Source organism: Elephantulus edwardii, unplaced genomic scaffold (assembly GCF_000299155.1).
Source record: "Elephantulus edwardii isolate Elephantulus edwardi_28Jun2011 unplaced genomic scaffold, EleEdw1.0 scaffold00186, whole genome shotgun sequence".
Taxonomy (NCBI): Eukaryota; Metazoa; Chordata; class Mammalia; order Macroscelidea; family Macroscelididae; genus Elephantulus; species Elephantulus edwardii.
The window spans coordinates 980,279-1,001,374 of NW_006399936.1; the positions used below are offsets into that span (position 1 = coordinate 980,279).

General features: G+C 46.0%; 1 protein-coding gene across 1 annotated transcript in view; it reads right to left on the reverse strand.

Annotated features, from left to right (window-relative positions):
- Positions 1–1,408: 1,408 nt before the first annotated feature.
- The window catches only part of ITGAX (integrin, alpha X (complement component 3 receptor 4 subunit)), a 30,842-nt gene continuing 11,154 nt past the window's right edge, over positions 1,409–21,096 (reverse strand). Inside the window, exons 7-31 of the mRNA XM_006896596.1 lie at positions 19,215–19,347; positions 18,964–19,074; positions 18,558–18,711; positions 16,830–16,980; positions 16,056–16,129; positions 15,777–15,906; positions 15,528–15,670; positions 15,220–15,360; positions 14,925–15,134; positions 10,880–11,010; positions 10,598–10,755; positions 10,308–10,462; positions 8,937–9,068; positions 8,778–8,851; positions 8,463–8,604; positions 7,200–7,316; positions 7,024–7,103; positions 6,840–6,923; positions 6,036–6,114; positions 5,828–5,935; positions 5,632–5,715; positions 4,930–5,043; positions 4,469–4,570; positions 3,776–3,886; positions 1,409–1,507 (exon numbers count right to left, since the gene is read on the reverse strand). Coding sequence (XP_006896658.1) covers positions 1,409–1,507; positions 3,776–3,886; positions 4,469–4,570; positions 4,930–5,043; positions 5,632–5,715; positions 5,828–5,935; positions 6,036–6,114; positions 6,840–6,923; positions 7,024–7,103; positions 7,200–7,316; positions 8,463–8,604; positions 8,778–8,851; positions 8,937–9,068; positions 10,308–10,462; positions 10,598–10,755; positions 10,880–11,010; positions 14,925–15,134; positions 15,220–15,360; positions 15,528–15,670; positions 15,777–15,906; positions 16,056–16,129; positions 16,830–16,980; positions 18,558–18,711; positions 18,964–19,074; positions 19,215–19,347 — 3,017 coding nt within the window. The remainder of the gene's footprint in view (positions 1,508–3,775; positions 3,887–4,468; positions 4,571–4,929; positions 5,044–5,631; positions 5,716–5,827; positions 5,936–6,035; positions 6,115–6,839; positions 6,924–7,023; positions 7,104–7,199; positions 7,317–8,462; positions 8,605–8,777; positions 8,852–8,936; positions 9,069–10,307; positions 10,463–10,597; positions 10,756–10,879; positions 11,011–14,924; positions 15,135–15,219; positions 15,361–15,527; positions 15,671–15,776; positions 15,907–16,055; positions 16,130–16,829; positions 16,981–18,557; positions 18,712–18,963; positions 19,075–19,214; positions 19,348–21,096) is intronic.

Below are 21,096 nucleotides of genomic sequence, written 5' to 3' on the forward strand. Positions count from 1 at the left end.
TTGCCACTTGTATTGTCTCATGTACTTGCAGCCAAAAACAACCTTCTGACACAGCTATTAACATCACTGTTGCTTTTACAAGCTGCAGTTGACCTTCAACGTAAGGATGTTTACCCTTGTGGTAAGGAGGCCAGCGTCAATATTCAGGTCTCATATGTGACATATTTTCCAATGAAAGTACACACATCATTTTGGGCATGGGTTGGCTTCTTAATGCAGACATTCAAAGTACATATTTCTTGGTCATAATTTTATAACATCGTTTTAATACATTTAGAGCCTCATCAGAAAAGGGAAGTGACTTGAGTCTCCTTTGTCTTCTTTTTTTTTTAAAGTCAATTTTCTTTAATAATAAAAAGTTGAAAATTAAAAAAAAGTTGAAAATGTTGCACAAATGTTTTTTATTTATTTTTTTAAATTTTATTTTATTATTTTTGTGTGCGTGTACTGTCAAATCAGATTGCACAAATGTTTTGGTACAACAGTTAAGGTTCTTTTCTTTATTCCCCTTCAGTTTTAAGTTTTAATAGATCTTCTGTAGGCTCAACAACTTTCACTCCACAGACCATATGATTTGAGGCTCTCAAATCAACTTTTTCCAAGCAAAAATTCTTTGTGTAAACAGAGCCAGTGTACTTTATGTGATGCTGTTAATTTTCAAAACATTCCTAGTAAATAAATAAAGGGGTGATATAAAATACTGTTTGCTTGGTGAATCTTAATTGCGAAATTTCTTCTTCTTTCAAAATTTCTTTCCTGCTGCATTTGCAGCCCCTTTGTCTTCTGAGAGACCCTGGAACTGAGGGAGTCCCTGTGGCTTTGAGGCAATGCCTCGAATGAGGGAACACTTGTAACCAGCCAGCCACGAGCAGTTCTAGTGCTTAGTTCATGCTTGATTCCATTTGGAAGAATCTGGCTTGAGATCACCAAGATGAGGCTAAAACTGGATGTTGGTTGTATTTTTAGCAGATACAAGGCTAAGCATAAACTGGACTTCTCATTCCAGGGTGAAGGGTTTGAACGTTGTCCTGAAAGCAGCGGGGAGCCAACCAAGATGGATGAGGACGAGTGACTTGGTCCACACGGTGTTTTATAATCGCGGGTGACTTGTGCAAGAAGGAGGCAGGCTGGAGTCTGGGCTTTTATCCACACATTTCTACAGACATTCCAGGGCAAGATGCCAGGGCATGGGAACAGCAGGGACCTTGTAGTGACAGTTTCCAGATGGAGTTTTGACAAGACAAATGGCCCTTCCCAGCAAGGCTTCTAAAAGAAGAAAGTAGCTAGATTCCAATCTCCCTCCTGGGGAATAGTTCTTCCCTCTTGCGTCTGGTTTAGGTGAGAGAGTGAAAGGAATGGGGAAAGGTCTGAGGGAAGAGCAGACCCAAAGGAGAGAAGAGGGAAGCACTCATTGGGCAGCTGGGCCATCAGATGTTCCGCTTGCTGGGACGGTCCCCTCATTTGCCTCCTCCATCATTTCCTTGTACTGGCGTCTGAAGAAGCCAACCTATAGGGGGAGGAAGAAGATCAGGATGCCCAACAGAAGAGAAAATAAGAAGTGATCACCATTTCTGGAAATTTCTACAATGTTCAGTACACTGTGCTAAAAATTATATACACATTGTGTCATCTAGACTTTCCCACAATTATGTGAGCTGGGTAGGATTACTCTGGAAAAGAATCCAAGACTTGGAGCACGCCAGAATGTCTTCACAGAAAGAATCAGTGGTAGAATAAATACTCAATACCAGGTATTTGGGGGGGGGAGGGGTGGTTTGTTTGTGGTTTTTTGTTTTGTTTTGTTTTAAAAATCTGTTAGAATGAAAATATATAGAAAAGGGAAGAGATAAGAGAATTGAGTGTTAAGTTTTGAGCGGAATATAACGATGAACCACAGATCTCACTCTTGTTCTGTCCTGTACCATCCTCTTGAGCTCTGTCCTGCTCAAACCCATTGTTACAGTCACTTATGGTTCCATCCTGTTGAGAATTGTCCTCTCTTTCAAGGATCCTCTACCCTTCCTAGCACCATGTCTTGTTTCTAAGGACAGGCTCCTCCTGACATAACATCCAAAGTATGTGAAATAAGATTTTACCAGTATTGCCTCCAAAGACCACCTTGGTCGCCCTTCCTTCAAAACAGACTTGTTTGTTCTTTCAGCAGTCCATGGAATACTTCAGACTCTTTGCCACCACCACAATTCAAAAACATCAAGTCTTCCTTTGGCTTCCTTAGTCATAGTCCAACTTTCAGATGTATAGGAAACGGAAAATACCATGACCTGGATCTTTAAACAGGTATGTTGAATATACCATGAACTGCTAGGAGAACAAACAGGTTTGTCCTCGAGAGGGTGAAGCCGGAATGCTCCTTGGAGTCAAGGATTCTGAAGCTTCGTCTGACACACTTTGGGCATGTTGCAAGGAGGGACTGGTCCTTGGAGAGGGACATCATGTTTGGCAGAGTGGAGAGGAAGACCTTCGATGAGATGGATCGATTCTGTGACTGGAGCAGTGGGAATAAGTGCATTTGAGAGACTAGGTTGGCACAGGATAGAACAGTGTTTAGAGCTCTTGTACATAGGGTCGCTATGAGTCACAAACGACTCAATGGCACATAACAACAACAACAACAACATATTCTTAGCAGGGGTTTTTTGTTTGTTTGTTTGTTTGTTTGTTTTTTCTTAATTTCAATGAACATCTACAGAGATTTTGGATTTCTATTCATTCATTGTTGCACTTTTCTCCCTGCCCTACTCTTAGCAGTTTAAAGAGGTCCTTGACAGCAGATTTCCCCATGCAATTCATTTCTTGACTACTGGTACCATGGATGTTGACTGTGGATCCAAGTAAAAGGAAATCCTTGAATATGTCAATATTTTCTCTGTCATGATGTTGCCTATTGGTCTAGTGGTGAGGATGTTTGTTTTCTTGAGGTGAGGATGTTTGTTTTCTTGACATTGAGATATAATCATATTGAAGGCCGTAGCCTTTGATCTTCAGTAATTGCTTCAAGTCTTCTTTACTTTCTGTAAGCAAAGCCATATCATCTGCAAGGTGCAGGCTATTGAAGAGTCTTCCACCAATCCTGATGCCACATTCTTCTTCGTATAGTCCAGCTTCTTGAAATATTTGCTGAGCATCTAGATCTTTTCTGATTTTAAACCCTATCAGGTTCCCTTGTTCTATTCAGAACACTGCTTCTTGGTCTATGTACAGATTTTACACAGGGGCTAGGCAATGGAAAAATAGTAAAATTAAATATTCTAGGATTCCCATTTTTCACAATATCATCCATAGTTTGTTATGATCCACACAGTCAAATGCCTTTGCATAGTCATAAAATACAAGTAGACGTCTTTCTGGTATTCTCTACTCTGGTCGCACTGCAAACCCCATAGCACCTCTCTGGTCATCCTTATCTACCCACTGCTCTGAGGGTGAAAGATGGGCAATCGATAATGCCTTTTAAAGCCTCTGCAAACCTAACGCAGAGTCAGCTATGAGTCAGTTCCAAGTAGACAACAATGACTTTGAATTTGAGAATTGAGTAGGAAAGTACAAATGTGGAGAAGAATTAGTTATTGCTGGTGCCATAAGTGGGAATGAGTCTCTTGCCTTGAGTAACCTTGCAAGATTGTGTATCCAGACTTGCTTTACTCCAAAGTGAGCTCTTCTGTATTCTGTACAGAGTGAACTCTGATGCTGGTGGTGAAAAAAAAAAAAACCACAAACCCCACAACCCACCAATAACAAAAGCCCAAACACTCACCTTGTACAAAGCGGCGGTAATGACAGCCAGGAGCAGCAGGCCTCCCACAGAGCTGCCCACGATGAGGGGGGTGGGGTTCTGGACCTCATACTTCTCCAGTACTGTCTCCACCTGGAGGAGAGATGGCCCCGTCAGAGTGCCGGTCTCCTTGTTTATCCACAACCTGCAGAGCTCTAGTGACCTGTGTAAGGAGCTACACAGAGACCCACTACTCAGATCCACCAGCTGCTCCTTGGGAGAAAGATGGGCAGTCTCTTCCCATGCAATTTGTGTTGTTGTTGTTGTCAATTGTCTTCAAGTTGAGCACGACTCATAGGGACCCTATGGACAAAAGGCCTGAAGCCCCTCTACAACTATCGGCATTTATCAAAGTTCATCGAGTTTCCAGAGGCATGTTGTTTAGGAAGTGGATGCCACTCCTGCAATTTACTGCCTCTAAAAACCCACTGGAGAGTCAGGTATGAGTCAGTTCTCATTTGGTAGCACATAATAACAACACAAACACCACCACAACATACACCTCTGCTCTGCCAGCTTGTTCTTTCCAGGTTTGTCTCAAGCAGGCAAGTCCAAGAGCACCCACCACCCCCTGGCCTTTGTCTTCTTCCCTCTTCAGCTACAGACACCACCCCGTTTTCCATGTTTAGTACTGGGAGCCCTGCATCAGCCTGGCTACTATCACATAATCGGTACCTGGGCTTTTAGAAACGCCTCCTGAGCTGGAATCTGGGAATACGTGGATCTGTTGAAGGTGATTTCAGCCTTACTCATGACTGACACCTTCTTCTGCCGTGTCTGCAAAAGAGAAAGGAGAAACTGGAGAACCGGCTCTGGGAAGACTCGGATTCAAGAAATGCCGTGACTCTCAGGATGTGCATGAAGCTGGGAAAGAATCGGAATTTTTTAAAAAATTCGTTCCTGGTGAGCTCTGGTGGCCTAGTGGCAAGAAGCTGTACTGCAATCTCAGAGGTGCACGGTTTGAATCCCTCAGATGCTCTGCTGGAGAAGGAGGAACAATCTCCTCCTGTACCAGTCAGATCTGATTTGATGGTACACACACACACACGCAAAGAATGAAATAAAAAAAAAATTCATTCCTGAGGCATAGACACATGTGAACCTGAGAAAGGGCTCTGCTACTGGTTCTCACACACCTGGCTGAGCCAGCCAAAGCTGAGGTTGCCCTGCAGGATGAAGGTAAGTTCCTCCAGGATGCCAAAGGACGGGATGTCACAGGAGAACCACAGGCAGACGGCTACAGAGCAGTTCTAGAGAAAGCGGAGCAGCGTCAGATCAGCGGAAGATGGACTTGAAGGAAACTCAACTCAAACTCTCCGCTGCCGAGTTTATTCCTACCCCTAGTGACCCATGGAGAAGGACATCATGCTTGGGAGAGTGGAGGGACAGCACAGGGGGGGAAGGCCCTCTATGAGGTGGATTGATTCAGTGACTGGGGTAATCGGGATGGGTGTGTCAGAGACGGTGCGATTGGCACAGGACAGAGCAGAGTTTAGGGCTGTTGTACATAGGGTTGCTATGAGTTGCAAGTGACTTGATGGCACATAACAACAACAACAACAGTGACCCTACAGGACATAGCAGAACAGCCTCAGAGGGTTTCAGGGTCCGTAAACCTTTACAGAAGATGATGTCCTCATCTTTCTTCTGAGAAGAAACCTTTATCACCAACAAAGAGCCCTGGAAAACTGAACACTGCGTTACACTGCCTGATTTTGGGGGGGGTGTCACATCTAAATGTACGAGGGCTATTCATGGGGTGTTCATCTGAAATGTAATGCCAGGTCTTTCAATCTCTCTGATATGGGGGGTAGAGTGGAGGTCATAGCCATTCTCACCAGGGTAGGGTTCTTCTGAAGACTAGTCAGGACGTCGGACTCTGTGGGAGCTATTTGCTTTGAAGAGCACCGAATGAACGGAGTCTAAGAGAAGACAAAGAATGAACATCTAAGTAGGGGCATCAGGAATGTACGGCGTACGCAGAGAAGCCAGGTAAAGGGCAATAGTGGAGGCACCATATGCAATCCGCAGCACCTGGGGTTGAAAGACCTCCACTCTTGTCCACACGGCCATCTGGTTCAGCTCCACGGGCACCCAGAAGTTGATGCTGGCAGGCAGGTCCCTCTGTCCCAGGTTATTCACCTGCACAGAGAACAATGAAGGCACATTGAGACCTCACACTTCCCCCTTAGCTCCGTCCCCCAGCCCAGCACAAGCTCCTTCCTGGGTCCCCACCACTTGCCTGGTACAGATGTTTGACCACACTGCTTTCTCCCTCCTCTGAGGCTGAGAAGTTGAGGTATTTGGTGGATTGCTCATGACTGTGAGGAGAGAAGGCATGGAGAGATCTGAGGTTCTGAGGAATTGCCCATCCTTCTCCCGCAGAGGGCCTAGTGGACTCAAACCATGTATCTTTGGGATTGCAGTGCAGCTTCTTGCCACTAGGCCACCAGAGCTCCCTGAACATATCATGTTGTTGTTGCTGTTGTTGTGGGCTGTTGAGTTGGAACCAATCCATAGCTGACCCTCTGGTAGGTTTTTAGAGGCAGTTAATAGCATGGGAGGAGGTTGCCCATCCTTTCCTCATTTCTATTAAATGTGAGAATAGTAATGGCATCAATTAGTATTATTTTCATGACTAGCCCTTGATAGGGAGCTCTGGTGGCCTAGTGGGTTAGAGGTTGTGCTGCCAACCCAAAGGCAGGCAGTTCGAATCTACCAGGTTCTCCTCGAGAGAAAGATGGAAAAATTACAGCCTCTGAAAACCCACAGGAGGATCAACTACGAGTCATTTCTGGATCAATGACAATGAGTTTGAGTTTGAACTTTAGTTTATTAGTAAGTGTTGCTAGCAGTATCATCTACCAGCTAGAAGGGTGCTAATAAATAAAATCTAAAATAGACCAGGTATTCATCTAGGAAGCTCTGATGACTGCAATTCCTAAATTAGACCAGATATTAATCTGTCACATGAGAGTAAGAGCCATTCCCTCTCCATCCTCCAAATCAGGTGGAGAAGAACTCTTCTGAGGTCAGGATATTGCACCTTTTGATCACGGTGTAGACAGCATACTTCACAGGAAGCTTCCGCTGGAAGGTGGTCTTGCTACTCCTGGGTGTGTTATTTTCACTAAAGAAAGAAAAGGAGTCCAGTTGGGAAGGTGGCCTCAGAGGGGGCCTAGAGGAGGCCAGGGTGGGCGGAGCGCTGCCTCTGGGCCTGGGCCACTCACCTGCTCACATTGGCCGTCAGGAGCAACTGATCTCCCAGCACGGCCTTGGGGGAGATGTCAAAGATGGCCACAAAGATGATCTGAGGAAGAAGTGGGGAGAGGGGAAGTCACACAGACAGAGGGATGAGGGAGGCTCGGGGAGGGGAACGAGACGGTCAGGAGGAGGCAGGGCTGACCTGCATGCCCTCACGGACGATGAGGTGGCTGATGCTGCAGCGGGTGCTCCAGAGGCCCTGGCTCTGAGCCGGGGCGCTGTCACACGTCAGGCGCGGGGAAGACAGGTGTTGCTGGCTCTGCACAGAAGTAGGCTTTGGGTTTACTTTTATATTTATTTCTTTTTATTTTTGTTTTGTTTTTATTGGTGGTTTTCATTCAAGCATTCATATACATTTTGGTTTATAACATTGATTACCACTGATTAGTGCTGCTTATTACAATAAGTCCTCTACTCCTCATTATACTTTGCCTTTTCTTTTACCTCACCCATCTGTCTCCCCACCAACATCTGCTCTCTTTCCCTCTCTCCCTACTCCTGTCAATTAACCTTCCACGATTGTCAAGCCTTTCCTTAGCTTCCCCCTCCCTTGCAATGAAGCATGTGTATCTTGTCCTGTAGCATTAATTACAATACACACAATGTCTGATCAGCTATTCCTTTTCCATCATCTCTCATGTCACTTATTCCAATAAAGTACCGAGGCAGGTTTTCTAAAAAAGGCAGATGAGTATTTCGAAAAGACCCCACTGTGTCAGTGGCGGGGGGGGGGGGGGGACAAGAGACCCCACAAAGAAGTGACACAGTTTCCTGGAACCTTTTTTTCTCAATATCCAAAGCACTTTATTGCAGATCTGGGAGGACAGAGAGGATTCTTCTTAAAAACTGCCTCCCCATCTAAGAGTGTTCATTAGTTTTTACCCTTAAGTTAGATGTTACAATTCCTAGTAAACAAACAGCTTGTGATATAGTTTACAAATGACTGATAAAAAGGACTTCAAAGAGATAAATGCTAATTCAGGAGACATGTCTTTTCAAGAAGAACATGGAGATGACGGAGAATAAAAAAAGAAATTAAGGTAAAGTTCTCGTTCCACGTTAGTGGCTTTCTGAAAACTCATTTCTGATGTCTTAACTCATTGCCAACAAGTCAGAACCCACTCCTAACTGACCCTCCACTGGGTTTTAGAGGGAGGAGACTGTCTGGCTTTCTCCTGAGGAGCCGCGGGTGATTCCAGCCACCACTGGGGTGTGACCTTTGAGTTAGCATCACGGTTCCCCATGGGCTCCTCCAAAGTTCTTAAAATGTCCAGAGTGGGACTGAACGTGAGCTTTGGTAAGCCCTGGGCAGAACGACTATATCCGTCCCACCAAAACCAGCCTCAGCTTCTGGGCAAATGACAGGCTGCTAATTAATGACCTCTCACTCCAAAAGCTGGCATACCTGGATCCCCGTCACACGTCGGTAGGACAGCCCTACAGGGTGGGAGAAGGTGACAGTCGTTCCGTAGGAGTCCTCGCCATCATTCCACACTGTCACTTGCACATTCAGCTCCAGGTTATTCCCGACCACCAGGGTCTGCAAACTGGATGTTATGGGGGAGATGGCTCAGTGTGGAGGCTAGAAATAGTCGGAGTGGGGAGAGTGGACATAGATGGAAGGCAGGATACCTGGGTTCTGAGCATAGAAGAGGCTCACTGGGGAGAACCAGTGGTGAAATCTTAAGGTCCAGGAAACCGAGGTGGCTCTAAGACTCACCCTGAGAAGTCAAAGGAGACTCCAAGGTCATCCTGGCAGATGTGGTCGGCCCCACAGTTCTTCTCAAAGGGGAGCTGGGAGGGAGACCAAGAAAGGTTTTCTCTGGGTTCCAAGGTGTGTATCTCACTCCCTCTGGGAGACCCCAGCACTAAGACTCACAGAGGCCGTGAAGTATCTCTCAGCATCCGTGGCCAGCATGGGCTGGAGGTCTCCAAAGGAGGGGATGGGCTCGCCCACAAGGGAGAGGTTGAGTCGCAGAATGATGGGGGTCACAATGTCCTCCACACAGGCCTGATGGACAGAGATAGGAGGAAGCAGGTGGGTGAGGAAAGTTCCTTAGGAATCTCCCCATAATTCATCAAAGCAGTCACAATCTCTTTCTGAAATCCAGCTGTGTTTTCTCTGGCAGACACAGGTGACTCTATTCATTCATCCATCAATCCACTCTTTCAACGATCAACTGAGTCTCAGTCTCTTTATCTATGAGGGTAGAAAGAATGATACATATCTGTGCTCAAGAAACGCTTGCGATTATTGTTATCCTGCTATGCATCCCTGACCCTTAGAACCTTGACCTCTCCTCTGCCTTGACTACTGGGTGCACTCATGTTATTAAGTGTCATTCATGTTATTCATACTTTACCTCCCTCAAGAGGCCTGGACACACATACTGTTTCCTTCTCTGATTTTATCTTTCTTCACGGCATTGACCACCAACCTGACATCTAGGTCTAGATCTTGACCTCCTCACTCCAGACTGTGAGTTCCCTGTGGGCTCTTCTGTCCACTGCTGTTCTCGCAGCCCCTCAAACAGAGCCTGTTCCACACGAGTGGGTCGATAAATGTGTCAAGTGAATGACAGAAAGAATCCCAGCCCATAGTCCCCTAATTCTTCATGTTGTTGTTGTTGTTAAGTGCCGTCAAGTCGCAGGCGACTCATAGCGACCCTACGAAGGAGAGTCCTCGACGCTTGGGTGCCTTTCATCCTCTCTCCAGGTTCATAGGGTTTCCAGAGGCAAGCTATTACGGAGGTGGATGCCACTCCTCCTTTCAAGCTTGTTTTAATCAGGGAGCTCCACCCCACTCTCTGTCCACATTGGGTAGCCAACCATTAACGTATTTGACACATCAGTGTCACAGTGTTCAGCCTCACAGCAACCACAAGTGACTGCGGTATGGCAACTTGTACACCAGGATCATAACCACCCTGGGTGGAGCAAACCTGGGAGAACGTGGCCGCCTCCTCTCCCCTCTTCTCCTTTTGGGCTAGCAGCCGCTGCTGCCTTCAACCCAAGGCCAATAGCAGCCATAATTTCTCCCTGAAATGTGTTTATGCACTGACAGATACAGCTGACCTCATCCATTCATATACCCATTTACTCTCCCAATTAACATATGTTAAGCACCAGGCCCTATGCTGGGGCAGAGCACTGGAATGTCGTCCTGTGCTCGTGTCCTGGCTACTGCACTGCTGGTCTCAGGTCGCCTTCAGGCAGGCCACTCTTTCCCTGGGACTCCCAAGACCCTCACCAGGAGAAGCAACTTCACAGCCTCACAGTGTTGACCCAGGCCCAGGAGTTGCACTCGGGTCAGATTCCAAGTCTTTGTTTCATCAAAGATGGCACGAGGGTTCAGGCGGCCAGGGTCGAGGGCCAGGTCAAAGGTCACATAGCTCCAGAGGTTACCTGTAGCAGAAGCAAGAGGTAAAGAGGGATGAGAAAACCGCAGGAGGGCAAAAAGCGAGACAAGATACTGGCGTCTTAGCCTGAGACTCTCTGAGGGCTCAGAGTGTCCTCCTGTACAGAGAGGAGGGGACTCACCAAGCTGGTTCTTGAAACTTGGGTCAATATGAAGGCAGACTCTGGCATCACCCATTGGCTGGGCAGAGGTCACGTGCTCCTGACACTCAGACAGAGATCTCGAAATTTCTGCAGGTGTGAAGCTTATACTCACCCACACCCTGAGCACAGGCCTGGTCCTGTGGATAGAACACTGAGCTGAGGACAGGCTTTTGATCTCTGGGGCAGAGTAAAGGGGACTGCAAGTCGGAGGCTGGACCTAGGGCCTCGCTGAGTGTGTCCAAAAAAAATAGCCATTCTCACCTTAGCAGCAGTGCATATCCTTGAGCCCCCACGGCCAGGTCCACAAGCCCATCCATGGTGAGATCCTGGCCTCCACTCAGCGACTGGCCAAAATACTGCAGCTTCTGGGAGAACTGGGAGACTGTGATCCTCTAGGCAGAAGAGAAAACAAATCACGATGAGGAGTGAGAGTTGGAAAGAAGCAGATGAGGATGAAGGAGGTAGAATTGTGGGCGACAGGAAGGGCAGGTGGCAACAAGACATCGTCAACAAATGCCTTAAAAGGGGGGCACAGGGCTGAGGAAAAGGAGGGAAGATGTCTAATAAATTAATGAAGAAAGGGAGATTTCAAAGTCTGGCCTGGTGGTCTATATAAATTTAATTTATATTCAAATATAAATTTTATTCTCTTTCAGAATCAAATTCCAGCTCCTCACAAATTCAGAAGACTTGCTTCAACTCATTCATCTTTCACACAGGGAAAACAATACCTCGGAGTTCATCTATACACATTAGACAAGTCAATTCACAGAGCTCTTAGAACAACAACTAACATACGCTCAACAGTCAAGAATCTTGGCTGTGCTTAGACTCGTCGTTCCGATCACGCCTCATCACTTCCTCTGCATCACTGACCCTCCACTTTGGTTGTTAGGTTCAATCAAGTCAGAACTGGTTCACAGCTGCCCCTCCAGTGGGTTTTCAGTAGTGGTAAATTGCACGGGAGGAGAGTGCCCATCTTTCTCCAGCACAGCAACTGGTGGATTCGAACCACCTGCCTTTGTGTTGGGACCTCAACTCCTTACCACTAAGCCACCAGAGCATAAGATATCCTTCTCGAAGGACTGGCCTCTTCTGATAACGAAGTCTCACCGTCCTTCTTTCTAAGCATCCCTCTGGCTGCATGCTTCGTTCTTCAACAACACAGTTCAATGGCAGGAATTCTTCTTTGGTCTTCCCTATTCCGTATCCACCTTTCCCATGTATCTGAAGTGACTGCAAAATACTATGGCTCGATTCAGATGCACCATAGTGCTCCAAGTGGCATCCGTACTCTTCAGAACTTTAAAGAGTTCCTTTACAACAGATTTGCGTAATGCAATACATTCATTTCTTGACTTATGCTTCCATGGGCATTGATTGTGGATCCAAGAAAAATGAAATCCTTGACACTTCAACCTTTTCTCCATTAGTCAAGATGCTGTTTATTGGTCCAGCTGTGAAGGTTTTAGGTTTTGGGGTTTTTTTTTTTGCATTGAGGTGTAATCTATACCTTTGCTCTTCATCAGTAAGTGCTCAGTTTAATGAAAATAAGAAGAAGGGGAAGCAACAAGCAAGTAAAAAACTCAACCTCAGCTGTACCTTCTCATTCACCCACGTCAACTTCTCTTTGGATTTCTTGACAGAAGGAGACTGTCCGTCTTTCTGCTTCTAAGTAAACCAACGACTTTTCAATTACTAGACTTACATTGATCACATTGTGCCACCAAGGCTCCTGTTTCAACTTTAGGCAACCACTCGACCATGGCCTAGTGGGAAGGAGCTGTGCTGCCTCTGAAGGCATGTGATTCAAATCCACAGGAGAAGAACGGGCAATCTCCTCTCATGTGACTTTACAGCCTCTGAAAATCAGCTGGAGGGTCAGCCATGGATCAGCTCCAACTCGATGGCACACAACAACATTTACTGATTAATGGGCATTTAGCTTGTTGACATCGTTCGACTATTATGACTAATGCTACCATGAACCTGCATGTATGACTTTTTTGTGAAGACACATGTTTTCATTCCTGTTGCCTGGGGATAGAGATCTAAGAATGGAATGAATAAGTCATGTAGTAACTCTGTATTTAACTTTTCTAGAAACTCCATGTTATTTTCCAAATTGGCTGCACCATTTTACTTATGTTCCTATCGGCAGGGTGTGAACATGAAGATTTCTTTACATCCTCAGTAACACGTTTTTTCCCCTCTCTATTACAGCCATCCTAGTTGACCTGAATCATGACCTGGCAAAGTTGACATATAACCATCACAGCCGACATTAATCTCACCTCAATCTTGGCATTCACAATTGCCAGCACATGACATTAAGTCGCAAAATAGTTGGATAGATTTTTTTTTAACTATTGTCATGGTGGATAGTGTTTGGTGGAGCTCCCCGGTTGAAACAAGCTTGGAAGCAGGAGTGGCATCCACTTCCGTAAATAGCTTGCCTCCGGAAACCCTATGAACCTGGAGAAAGGATGAAAGTCATGCATACAAGTGTCAAGGAATTTCGTTCATAGGGTCACTATGAGTCGCCTATGACTCGACAGCACTTAACAACAACAACAACAACATTGTCATAAGTGCACAGTATCAGATAAGAGTGAGAAATAGCTGTTTGCCAACAAATGATCACTACGACGACAAAATAAATACAAGATTGAAATGATATTAATAAACTAACAATTCTAAATCTCATTTCAATTCACTAAGAGATTACCTCTGGTAATTTTAGACTATGAAAATGTGTGGTTACTTCTATATGCACCTACATAGGTGGGTCACATGTGTATGAATAAATCAGTGTATCTGCACGTACATGTAAAAGGTGTTCTGGTGCACATGCTGTTAAGCATTTGTTTGCTAACCCAAATGCTGATTCATACTCACCCAGTGGCTCACAGAAGACCTAGTAATCTGCTTTTATAAAGAAAAAGTATCACCGATGAAACCCAACTGGGCAGTTCTACTGTCACCTGAAGTTGTGGAGTCAGAACTGATGTGAGATCACACGTCTATATGCATATATAAACATGTATGGGTGTACGTGTATACACATATGGGGAAAAGCACACAGGGAAGGCAGTTACACTCGTTACTGTTACATGCCATCGAGTCAGAATTGACTCAGAGTGAACCTTCCAGTAAGTTGTAAGAGGTTGTAAACCACACAAGAGACTGCCCATCTTTCTGCAAGAAGGAGCAATGAATTCAAACACTGCGTTTAGGACGGTGGTACAACTCCTTTGCCACTAAGTCAGAGTTCCCCAGGTAATTCTTAGACATAATCAAACACCTTACAGTATTGGTTTTGAGTCTGAAGGAACAGTCGTATAAGACACTTGCATCAGCCGGCATAAGACAGCTCACACAGTACATACTGTCCAAAATTCAACATGTATGATTGATTACATCTCTTAACAAACTAAAGGAGCTCTCGTGACCCAGTCCAGGGAGTTGCATTGCTAAATCAAAGTCTATGCCTCTGATAGTGCAAATTCACCAGCAGCTCCCCAAAGAGGCGGTTTCTTCTCATTTCTAGTCTCTGAACACAAGGCAATGGTTTTAAGGAATTATCCAACTTGAATGGTTCCTGAACGTTGAAATTCCATGTCAATTCTTAATTCCCTTCCACATTTCCCTCCCTTTTAAACAAGAGTCTTCTATAGAATTTTTAACCCTCAGTTAATGACACTTTGGTTATTTTTTTTTAACCAAGATTTCTTTGACTTTTCCCAAAAGAAGCAGTCCTCCCTTCTAATGGAACCCTGCTCACTTGGTGGGAGGCACCTGCCTAGATGGGCCTATCATAGGATTGTTGATGGCAGGAAGGGAATAAAGTGATTTAGCAGCTGGAAGGATAAAGGGGCGAGACAGGCAAATTAAGGCAGCCAGATCTAAACTGATGGATAACAGAGAGCCATCAAAAGACCAAGCACTGGGTTAGAAATCAGGAGTTATCACTGTTCCTGACCCACTACAAATCCTAAACAAGGCAAGTCATTTCCTTATGTCTCAAATTTCATCTGTAAAATGGGTTTGCTAGTACCATGTAAAGCTACTGGAAAGATTAAATGAACCCATTCAAGTCTCAAGTTTCTATACAAAGCCATGCACAAGCCAGTCAATGTTAATTTCTCAAGTTCCATGGATTGTTCTTCTTGCCTACAAGGTGCCCAGTGCTTAGTGAGGGAAGTGAAATGAGATAAAAGAGGATGATTTTGCAGGTAGCAGCTTGGAAGGGGAAGAAACAAGGAGAAAGCTAACTGTAGTAACAGGGTCCGTGACAGGCCCTCACCTGGCTGTGGGTGGGGCTGATGCCCAGTCCCAATGCTCCGTGAAATAGGTAGACAGCGCCCTGGTTGTCCTGCTCCCCTGGCGCCCCAATGGCCACATCTGTCAGCCTGTCCCCATTCACGTCCCCCAGTACCGTCATGGCTGCCCCAAAGCGGCTCCAAGGATGTCCTTGCTCCCCCTGGAGAACAGCCTGGCACCGCCACTTGGCCTGCTGATGGGTAAAACCAGTGTCAGGTCCCAAGGGGAGCAACCCCTCCACCTGGGACCCACCCAGTCCAGGCTCCTCAGTCACTTACCCCCTGAGGCAAGGGGCAGACAGACACCTGACCCCCTCGGGTCTGCTCATAGTGATGAGGGGCTCCGATGAGGACCAAGTCGGTGCTATCATCTCTGTCCACATCTACCGAGCAGAGGGAGGCCCCGAAGTACGAGCCAATCTGGAAGACAGAGTCTAAATTAGTTACTCTCTCTACTTCTAGAAACACTCTTTTTGGGAACCAGGTCCTGCCTCTTTCCAGGCACCAAGGTCTTCTCACTCTGAGCTCCAAATCCCCCTCCTCCCCAGCCATCTTCTCGTTTCACCCCAGCTTTCCCAGTACCCAACCTGGGTCCCTGTGACTTCCGCGCGCAACATCCAATCCTTCCACGTTGGGGTGAAGATGACAACCTTTCCAGTGTGCTTGTGGCGGGGAGCACCTAAGACCAGGCTCTGTACCCCCTTCCAAAGGGCCAACTCAGTGGCATAACCTGAGAGAAACAGGCCTTTGCTTGACCTCCCTTCCTCCAGGGTTCCTGCTCTTCACAGGCAGCTCACCGCCCCATCCTGCCCCTCTAAGCTGCAGCCTTTTCTCACCCAAGTAAGAGTCTTTCATGTCCACATTCTTCTGAGACATGTTGATGAAGGTGTGGCTCCCATCTGGGGGATACAAGAAAGCACCTCCAGACCAGCTAAAACTCCCCACAGCTCCCAGAACAGGTCCATCCTGGGAAGAAATGATTCAAGAGCTGAACAGGATGAGAGAACAAATAGAGCCCACTCTAACTCCAAAATGCCTGTCCCAGACTCACACTCTTCCCTTCCTCCCTACTCTCCCTTATCCCACACCGTTGATACAAGACAAGCCCTACTCACAGGTGTGAACACAGCACTGAAGCCCTCTTGGGACATCTCAAATTCAAAGGAACTAGCACTCATGAATTGTGTACCTGGAGGAAGACAGGATACTTGGGTCCTGAGAGGCCGGGGACATGACCTTAGAGGCCTGGGAACCTTTAAAACCACAAACTCTCCCTTATTTTGTGCATAGTAATTGTCACTACAGCAAACTATCCTCGCCCCCTTCAGACCTCATGAGCCAGAACTGTTCTGGGAACTGCTAATTTACAGAAAAATCTGCCTTTATGAAAAGTGTCTAGCCCACACAGACCTCCTCCACAGTACGAGCCCTCCATCTGTATGGCCCAGGACACACGCATTATTGGTGGAGGTCAGCCAGTAAGTAGGGCGTTCTGGAGGCCTAGTGGTAAGAAATCACACTGCAATCCTAAAGGCATGTGGTTCAAGTCCACCAGCTGCTCTGTAGAAGTATGGACAATCTCTCCTCTTGTGTGATTTACTGTCTCTGAAAACCCAGTGGAGGGTCAGCTCTGGGTCGGTGTTATGAACTCAACAGTTCATAAAAACAACCCTAATTGAGTGGTTAACCACATCTATCAGCTCCAAGGAAGGAGGGTGAGAGTAGCTTTGCATAGCCCAAGAAGAATCTCAATTACGTTGGAAAGATTTAATGCTGGAAAAGAATGCCTACAGGGAGGTACCAGTGCCTATGACACTGAGGTCTAGGTTCAAGGAAGATAAGTACAGAGAGTGAGGATTTCAAAGTAAGTAGTTCCCTCTCTGACTTACCTTCAATGGCAAAAATTTTCTCTTTCAGTTGGTTCTGAATGCCTTTTAAAGCTTCAAAGTCATTCACTTGAAATACATGTTCATGAGAGGGCTTGGATGCGATGTCACGTAATTCTTTGATAGAATGTCTGTTTTTAAAAGCCCGTCCTACCTGTCTCCAAGAAAGACCAACAAATAAAAATAATAAATGAATTACACTGTGAGCTATTGAGTTGTATCCCACCCAAAATGTGTCAACGTGGCTGGGTCTGGCAGTTACACAATACTGTAATCACTCCCCTGCTGTGTGATCTGCTCTGATCAACCAGTCAATTACAAATGGATTAGGGTAGGATAATGACAACAATTGTGTTTATAGAGAACATTGTTCTAAATGGTGCAGCACGTGTCTGTCACTTTGCTGTACTGAAATAACTTGAAGTTGCTGTGATACTGAAATCTACGCCACTGGTGTGCCAAATGCCATAGGGTTTCTCATCATGGACAGGTTTTGGTAGAGCTTCCTGATTAAGACAGAATAGGAAGTAGGATGGGCCATCTACTTCCTAAATAACAGACCTTTGAAAACCCTATGAACACTAAACAAAGAGGATAGTTATAGTAGAGTAGTGGTAGAGCCCAGATTGGAAGTCAGCTGAAAGGAGGACTGTGGCAATGGGCTCTTGTGTGTCAGGAAGTGTGAGGACGGTGCAGGATAGAACAAGGTTCAGATCTTTTGTTCATAGGGTTGCTATGAGCTATGTTTGACTCAATGATACCTAACAACAACAACAACAACAATACTCTTAATCAGATCACAGTCCTGATCCAATGCAAGGGGAGTTCTCCTGGGGTGTGACTTGCATCACTTTTTATCTATCATGCAAGAGATTAAAGTAGAGAAAAGTGAGTACGAAGGAGGGACCTGACCACCACTAAGAAAGAAGAGCTAGGAGCGGAGCATGTCCTTTGGATTCAGGGTCCCTGTGCTGAGAACCTACTGGACCCAGGGGAAGATCTCCAAGGAATCCTGAGCCCACAGATCATGAAAGGAGACAAGGACTTTCCCCCAGAGCTAACAGAGTGAGAAAGTCTCCTCCTAGAGCCATCACCTTGACCTTGAACCTCCAGCTTCCTGAACTGAGAGAGAATTCCACTTATGGAATTTGTGTTACGTTGTTGTCGTTATGTGTTATTGACTTGACTATTACTCTTAGCTATCTTATGAACAAGAGATCAAAACCTTGTGTTCAGTGTTTCAGTCATGCTCCAGGCCATTGTGTCAACTCATCATGCATCTGCCAGACTGTGGTGGCTGTGGGTTGTTGTGATGGGCTGGGGCCTCTGGTATTTCCAATAACATTAACTATAGGATTATCTGTGGTGGACAGGTTTCAGTGAAGCTTTCAGACTAAGACAGGCTAAGAAGCAGGACTGTATATCTAGTTTTGAACTAACAGACCTTCAAAAAGCCTATAGTTAATGGAAGAATATGTCTGTTATAGCACCACCATGTAACTAAGCTATACCCCTACTCCATGCTGGGCACTGACAAACTTCAATAGCACAATATACAGATGAAAAAAGTAAGAATCACACAGGATTATAATTTCTAGGAAGGAGTTGTGGGCTGGGACAGAGTTTCTATCCTGAAGGCAGTAGAAGAAGAGAGAACGGAGGTTTACATCCTTGAAAGGAAGTTAGAGAGGAAGTAAGGAGGAGTGGTGGAAGAACGTCTCCACTTCCTACCCCAATGGCGTATCGGATAATGCCGGCTGAGTCAGCTTTGGGTATGACGTCCTCATAGTTCAGTTTGTCACCTTCTTTTGCTCCATCAGTGATGACGATGAGGACTTTGGTGGCATCCTTACGGGCTCCATTTTGGGGATGGAACATAAAATTCCTACAAGGGAAGAAAAGAGTGCAGAGGTCTATGAACTTCTAGCCTCAGATATACTTGTGAAAACTAGAATGAGATTTCCCTTCCTCTGGGAGGTCATGGTCCCACTTAGGGGAATCCAATGTCGTGTGATAAGGTCAGGTTGGATTTCAGGTAGGTAGATGCAGATGTTTTGAGGAATGGCTTGCGGAACTGGGGGTGGGGGGTGAGTAGTTGGGTGGGGGAACAACCACACAAAACCTTGACAGAACTCACATGGCCTTTTGGATGGCTGTGGCTGTGTGAGTAAACCCTCTCTTCTGTATCACATGATCCAATAGTTTTATTGGGTTGAAGCTGTGTTTGAAGTTGTCATTTGTCAGATAACTGCATCATGGAGAATTGCAAGAACCATGCGGGGGGCGGGGGGAGGTTATGAAGACTGCCGCATCAGGACCAGACTCATCTTCCAGCAATGCTCCTTTCACCAGTGCCCCACAGGCTTGTCCTCCCTCCCTCAAGGGCACACCTGGGTGTCAGGTCTCTGGAACTGGCTCATCACCACCTTCACGAAGTTGATCACAATGGCAAAATCACTTGCGAAGATGCTGCCAGAGCCATCAATCAGGAACACGATGTCTTTCTCCTCCCTTGGACACTCTGAAGATGGAAGCAGAACTGGTCCTCCAAGGGGCCCTTCCTTGGAAACCAGGACCCTAGTCTCCTAACCACAAGAACCCAGTGAGTGTCTCAACACCCTCTCCAGCTTCAGTCTGGCCTTGTACCCTGGTTCATCTCTTTGTGAGGGAGCTGGGCTTCCTAACTCCCTGACAAGCATCAAGCCCCAAAGTTTTCTAAAGAGACTGGAGCTGGGACCTACCAGTACACATCTGGGTAGCCAGTCTGGTTCATTCAACAGTGAAAATTTCTTCCATCTGATGGAAAAGGGCTGAAAAGCTTCTCCTCCCACCTTGGCATTGTTCCCCCTCACCTCTTCCCTATTGTCCCCACAGTCCAGGAACGAAAGAACCTTGCTCAAGGCTCTGGTCACTGTGTGTCCTCCTTGGTTAGTGCTGAACTGTACTTTTGTTCAATATTTTTAGTGTCCCTTCTGGCACCAGCCACACACTGACCCTCTTCTGTTTTGTTTAGCAGGCTCCTGCCAACCTCTTGGAAGAAATCTCACCTCAGAAGTAGGGCAGGACATGGGTTCATCCTGGCTTGACCTTTAATGAAAATGGTTCTTCCCCACCCTAAGATATATTGAATCCAAATTAATATTTTGTTTTAATGTAGTTTCTGACTCAGTATACTTGGGAAGAAAAGGCAAATTGTCAGTAGCAGGTCAGACTGGACCTAACTAGTTCGAAGTGCCACTCAGAAGTTCTAGATGAACACAGGAGACCATGGAGTGGTGGAGAAGGAGCCCTGCTAACTCAAAGGGGGAATCTACTTGGAGGTTCGAATCCATCATCTGCACTGAGGGAAAAAGATGGACAGTCTTCTCCGCTGCGAATTACAATCTCTGAAATCCCAACTCAAAGGTAATGCAATGTGCGGGTTTTTTGTTGGTTTTTGTTTTGTTGTGATTTTTTTTAAGATTTTATTTCTGGGGAGCTCTGGTGGCCTAGTGGCAAGAAGCTGCACTGCAATCCCAGAGGTACACGGTTCGAATCCACCAGATGCTCTGCCGGAGAAGGAGGAGCAATATCCTCCTGTACCTGTCAGATCTGGTTTGACGGTACACGCACACAAAATAATAAAAATAATTTAAAAATTAAAAAATTCTATTTCTACCCCCAGGTTCCCTTTTCTGCCCTGGGGGCCTCATGGCACAGAAGGTGTCCTGGGTGTTCTTATTGGGAACCCAGGCCCTGGAACCCAAAGTAGAGTCTAGACCCCAGGATGTGCTGACAGAGACACTGTACAGTCGTCAGGTGTCAGTCTCCCCAGGGGCCTCAGCTGGCCACAGGCCGGGTCTGAAGTGCTCGTGGTTCACCACCGGGTCCTCCGGTGAAGCTCCAGAAAAGTCAAGTCCTTTGCGCCAAGCTGCACAGACAAGCATGCGCACACCCCAGCACAAGGCGCAGTCCGCCTGCCCCCTTGCCTCTCTTTCCCGGCTTGCTGCATAGAATTTATTTTATTTATTTTTTAAAAAAATCCCCGCTCTCTATGCACATCCAAAAACTTCTCCAACAGGGTCAAAAGGGAAGGCACAGATTGGGAAAACGTGTTTGGTAATGACATGTCAGATAAGGGACTTATATCTAGAATTTATAAAATACTTGAGCACCACAACAAGATAAGGGTAAATAATCCAATTGAAAAATGGGCACAGGATATGAATAGACACTTCACCAAAGAAGACATTCAGATGGCCAACAAGCACATGAAGAAATGTTCAAAATC